This window comes from Theobroma cacao, chromosome 3 (genome assembly GCF_053813885.1).
Source record: "Theobroma cacao isolate CCN51 chromosome 3, ASM5381388v1, whole genome shotgun sequence".
Classification (NCBI taxonomy): Eukaryota; Viridiplantae; Streptophyta; class Magnoliopsida; order Malvales; family Malvaceae; genus Theobroma; species Theobroma cacao.
Window position 1 is genome coordinate 32783257 of NC_142641.1, and position 6169 is coordinate 32789425.

Consider the following 6169-nt stretch of genomic DNA (forward strand, 5'->3'; position numbering starts at 1 on the left):
TTCGAGATATATAAAGAAGCTTCTTCGATTGGGATGTTTCTCTTACTCACATTTACCGTAAAACCAACTAATATGTTGATTTTATGGTAACTCAACATGAAGATATCTTTGGGTTTACATCATTCTAGAATTACTTTGTTTTTATTAACAGACATGTTAAGCAATGTATGGCCCAAGATGATGTAATTGGATTTTGTTTGATTAATATCTCTTTCCCTATTTACAAAAAACAAATACATTGGACAACTATTTATTTTTAAATTGATACTATTTCCTTACTATGTTGTGACATCAACATGACATAATTTAGAAAAAAAATAATGAAAATATTTGTACTCAACATATATAATTACAAACTAAAGTCATAATAATGTGATAGGATAATGATAATAAAAAAAATGATGACATGACGACAATGACAATACAATGAAAATAAAATAAAGTACAAATACAGAATATAATAGCAATAGATTAGAAAGATTTCCCAATTGAGCTTATATTTTTATTCACTTATTTTATTTGCTAATGAGTAAAGAATTTGACCTTAAATAATTGAATTTTAAATATTAAATTAACATCATAGTAGTCCATTAATTTGACATAACACCTAAAGAAAAAAAATATAATATTCAAAAAAATTCAAATAATTTTTTTATTACATTCAATCAAATTCTTATTTTTTTATTTTGAATTAAATAAATTCATATAATTAATGATTGATTAACTATTATTAATTAAAATGTCAATTGTCATTCTATATCACATAGTGTCGATGTAGTATGTTAATATATCATAATCGATAATGACATAACATGCTGATGTTACATTTTTCACTCTCTACATTTATGCCATATCATCAACATGTCAATGCCATGTTGTATAAAAAAAATGATAAGTCAACTATTAATTATAAGAATTTATTTTATTTAAAAAAAAGTAGAAAGATTTGATTGAATGTAATAGAAAAATAAAAAATTATTTAAATTTTCTTAAATACTTGAGAAAGTTTTCTAAGTATTATAAAAAAAATAGAAAAAAAATTGAAAGTGTGATCAACTCAACTCAAGCCCATTGGGCCTCTAAACCACCCAATTTGACATTTGACATTTAAGTAGAAATTGACTTGAATCATCAGACAACAAAAGCAGTAGGTTAAAGCTTCCAGCTTACTTAGATTAGATCTGCAAAAGCCCAAACTTCATAGCGTGAGTCACACCTTCATAAAAAAGACCCCTGAGAAGAACAAAGCAAAAAGTAGTCCCACAGTATCTTGGACAAGTACAACAATAACTGACTTGACACATGGCATCACGCTTCCTTCCCTCCTTCCTTGTGCTTTTCTTTTTCAATCTTCACTCACACTTGTGTGTGTGTGTGTGTGTACTAGACCTGTCCTGTCCAAATCCAATAACCTTGATGGAAGCACTTCCTCTTTGGAAAGTTAACTTGAAGACCAAGACAAACTATTAAGAAATTAAGGGGGTAAAAGCTTAACTAGATACAAAATTTTTTCTTGGTGGTAGTTGCTGGTTGGTTCTTTCTACTAATTGACAAGGGAGCACCAACTGCCAGCTGCTACTAAAAGCAAAGGGAAACACACACCCAGCCAACTCCATGTTATGTTGTTGCCAGGTCCATGCCGAAAAACTAAACTAGTTAAACACTGCAGCTTTGTTAATTTTCAATCTGTGAAAAAGAGTGTGATTGCATGAGCACAATGAATGGAAACAAAGGAAACTTGGTGCATTAGCAGTATCATTGCCCTGCACTATCACCCTGGCATTACCTAAGGGCGGGCGTTGCCTTGGTAGCCAAATAATGTTGCTGCGAAAGTGCTTTTTACGTCCATAATCCTGAACCTGTAAAGACTGAGCTAGCCAACGTGTGTCTGCTATCGGCCTATGTATTTTAAGCGTAAGTAATATTTCTTAATGGACGGAAGCTCTCAGGTTCATGGTTGTCTGGTACATAAATTTCTGAACCGGAGAAAAGAAAAAGATCGCAGCAATAAATGACCATTCCGGGCAAGTATGTGTGAGATTAGGCCCGTGATCAGCGCAGACCAGTTCTATGTGTTGGAGTCAAATTAAGCTAATGGAAGTTAGGGACAAGTGATTAGACTTTAATTAGTGCATCTAAGAATTGAAGTGAAGTTAGGCTGAATTTGTCTTTGTTAAAACTAGTTGTCATTTGGTTTTCTAATAAATATTGGATACGGAATCTTGGAGTGATATATGCGGTGCATTGTACTGGTATTATCTTGCTGAACAAACTCAGCAAATTGGAGATGTGGTGTGGTCCAATATTCTAATCGATGCTGGGGGGTATAATCATGAAGTTTCTACCCAGCTTAGTCTTTGGACTGAAGACACATAAATTAACAGCACTAGTGTACTGGCTAGTGAGTATGAGAAAGAGAGGAGAAGTGAGATGGGTTGTCATGCTTTTATGGTAGGTGACTAAACAACCACCTTTGAGCTCACATGCCATCCTTGTGTACATTATAAAAATGCTTTTATCTTCCCCCATGACTTCACACACCGATTCAATTTTCAACACCTCACTCATTTCTTCTTTGGTCCCAAGATAAAATAATTGCCCTCAAAAACAGTTGCTTTTCATTGAAAAGTACATTCCAAATGTGACAAGGAGAAGCTTGAAATATTCAATTACAGTTTCCAAGTTTCTAGTCATGAACAGATCAAGGAGCTAGAAAATTTTGCAGCAATAAAGACTTATTCAATGGCCAACAGGACCAAGAAGCCAAAATGAGAATGAGTAGAGAATTGTAAGAACAAAAACAAAAAAACAGTTAACGGGAAACTTGTAAGATTGAAGAATGCCTACTTTAACGATTAACAAGCAGCAGTACCTTGGGTGAATTCTTGAATCTGTAAAGAATGAATAAAATAATATGCAGAAACTTTGTTTGCACTGTACAGTGTACACTCTCGAATCTTTATTGGAAAACCATAGCGATGAAAGGATTTGGAAACTCAGTTAGAAATCAACCCCACTAATGCTTCGTGCTTGTGGCTGCTTCCAACCCACCACGGCTTGAACCCCACATGAGCACTGGTTTCTTCTTCAACAGGAGCAGGCAGATTAAGATCAAGAAAGTCACGAATTTCCGGAATGGGCTTTTGGATTACAATTGCTTGATTTGCTTTTGCCTCAGCGACTAAATGAGATCTCTTGTGACCGCCTAAGGCTTGGCCTGATGGGAAAACCTTGAGACAAATGGGGCATTCATGCCCTTTGCTCTTCTTAACCCCATAGCTTATCTCAGCCTTATCATCACTGTCTGCAGTTAATTGAGCAATGGGAAATTCATTGCCAATTGATTTGACAAGCTTGCTATCTGCTGTTGGGTCGGGAGAGTGTTCAGTTTCAATGCTATTTTCACTGCTGTCAATTCTTGAAGCAAAGCAGCCCTTGATTTTTTTATGGCTAGCTCTATGACCTCCTAGAGCTTGGTAAGAGTGGAAGATCTTGTTACAAGTAGTGCACTCAAACTTGCTTCTCTTATGAGGATCCTTACAGAATTCAGAGTCAAGAACATCAGTTGTCAGTTTGTTCACAGAACCTGATTTCAGTTCAGGATCATAAGAGTATTGTAACTTCCTCTTGCTTGAATTCAACTTACTGGAACCTAGTTGAGCTCGATTTACACCAGTTTGTTTCACTAAATTCCTGCTCAATTCAACTTCAGAATTTTCTGCTCCAAACTGACCATCTAGTTGGGACTTACTGTTTCTTTCATCCTTGACGGACTCATGAACAGAAACTTCATTTTTACTTTTATTCACTCTAATCCCAGTTTTTGACAGCCCAGAAGCACAAAATTCTGCTTGTCCCGCTCCAGCTTGGAAAGTCTCAGAATCCACTGTACCAGATTCTAACTCCTTCTCTTTCTGTTTTTTCAACAACCTAACCTCGTTACCATTACAGCTGGAAGTTTTGATCTCAAATTTGGCTTCCAAAAACACAGAGTTATTATCGGAAGATTCAGCAACAGAATTTAAGCCACCCCAATGACCCACATCTCTAGAAAGCATCATCAAGCTTAGAGCAACCTCTTCTTGTTCTTGCTCGATCTCAGACATGGAAGAGGAAGCATGGTTAGTTAAAGAGAAAGTAGAAGAATTTGCAGTGCCCATGTACCTTGTTCTTCTTTTCGATCTCCTCCCTTTACTAGGAGCAGCAGTTTCATTGTCAGATTGGCTATCCATGACCAGCCTTTGGTTAGCACTAGTCCAAGAATCTTGTTCCTCCAAGCTATTATTGGAAGCTCTTTCTTTCTCTGAATGGCACTTCATGTGACCAAACAATGCTTTCCAAGATTGGAAACCTTTGCCACACTCTTTGCAAACCTTGTCATGAACTAAAGTATCTTCACTTGAATCTGCTACTCTCCATGTCTTCTTGGGGTTCCCTCTGAGGACATAACCACCATTAATCCCAGCATCTAGACCAGCTTCAGTGTTAGCACCACAACCAACGTTATTGACAGAAACAAGCTTTTTCTTGCTGAGCTTGTCATTAGTTTCAGCTGAATTATTGTTGGTAGTCATGTGAGACCTCATATGACCACCCAAGGATCTGCCACAGGAGAAGCTCTTGCTACAAAACTTGCAAACATGCTTGAATTTTTGATCTTCTTCCATTGAAAAGATAATTCACAATTCAATAAAGAAAACACAGATCAGAAGGAAAAAAAAATGAAACTTTAAATCTGGTTAAAGAATTGGAAACAATGCTTCAATTCTTGATCTCATTATACTCAGAAGAAAAGCCAAACGGCGATGAAACAGAGCACTCTAAAAACAAAAATTGTAAGACCCCAGATCAGAAAATTAAGGTAGTAGCTCAAATTTAGTTGCACACATGTTTCAAATGACGGTTTTTGCTGACTAGACAAGAAATTTTCTCAGATGGCATAGAATTCTGCGGAAAGAACAAGATCTGATAGCTGAAAAGAAAGAGGCCTAGCTGAATTAAGTATGCTAGCTAGCTTTTTTTCTCTCTCAATATGGCTTCTTGGGGTAGTTGAAATATGAAGAAAAGATCAAAACTTTGAAGAGGTGGGGGTCTTTGTTGTTGTTGTTACCTTTGTTGCTAATGATGGCGATGAACAAAGCCAAATAAGAAGGAAAAAGAGAATTGTAAGGGAGAGCGAGCGTTTCTTTCTCTCTCTCTGTTAAGTATGTTTTAGTTTTTCTTTCACTCTCTCTCTTTCTCTAAAATTGACTATATTTGGAGGAGAAATCCATGCATGGAAGCAAAGATAAAGAGATAAAGAGAGGTAAAGGGGGGAAGAAAGATAGCAGCACGTGTACTCAACTGAGAATCCTACGCCATCCCCAGACATCCAATGGCTGTGATTCCTCCAGTCGAGCATCCCTATGGTTGAGGAACCTACTAAAACACTAACTGCCCCTAACTATTCTTTCCTTTGTCTTGCTATTAAGGAATTGGCAGCCCCACTCTCTCTCACACACCCCAGCAGCAAGTGAAAGCTTCTGCTCTCCGGCCGTTATTCTTTTTAATTTTGGACTAATTCCATTTTTCGTACTCCATACTAAAAAATGAGTGGTGTATTTCTTTTTTCCATTTCACTGCTATAAAATAAAGATTTTCTCCTGCCAAGGGCATGCATATTTCTTGTACTTTTTTGGGTGTGGTGTATGGTCATTGGGCTTATCAATGACGAGGGTTATCTGGTCATTTCAGCTAAGCAAGGTTCATTTGGAGTGATCTGATTGGGTGGTGTGGGACTTGGGAAAGCTGTACTTTGAGAAGATCTCATGACACAATTGAGTACTTCATCTGCTGCTGCTGGAAGCCTGCAGATAATAATTTATCTGCTGTTATGTTGGCATATTTGTAAGCATCCTATTCCCACAAGACCATTCCTCTTTCTTTATCTCTTTGTTTCAATAATTTTGTATTCTTCTGGAATCAATAATCTTTGCTCCCCTCAAGATCCGTATGTCTCCAGCTAAACTTTCTAGTATGGATCACATAATGGTTAACTTGGGTTTGGAATGATGTAGCTCATCTTTTACTGTAAGACTAATGGAGAAGGTAAAGAAAGAAATCTGGACCGCTTCTTTTAGAAAGAGAGAGAGAGAGAGAGAGAGTCACTTTTGGCTTCATCGGCAGGTAA

General features: G+C 36.7%; 1 protein-coding gene across 1 annotated transcript; it reads right to left on the bottom strand.

Moving 5' to 3' along the window:
• Positions 1 to 2642: 2642 nt before the first annotated feature.
• Positions 2643 to 5583, bottom strand: LOC18604787 (uncharacterized). Its single transcript, XM_007037437.3, has one exon. It carries the CDS (start codon positions 4665 to 4667, stop codon positions 2997 to 2999), a length of 1671 nt encoding a protein of 556 aa, XP_007037499.3. The 5' UTR covers positions 4668 to 5583; the 3' UTR covers positions 2643 to 2996.
• Positions 5584 to 6169: the final 586 nt, after the last annotated feature.

Bases quoted from the DNA above. Each gene is read 5' to 3' on its own strand.
- LOC18604787 (XM_007037437.3), bottom strand. From the start codon at position 4,667: ATGGAAGAAGATCAAAAATTCAAGCATGTTTGCAAGTTTTGTAGCAAG.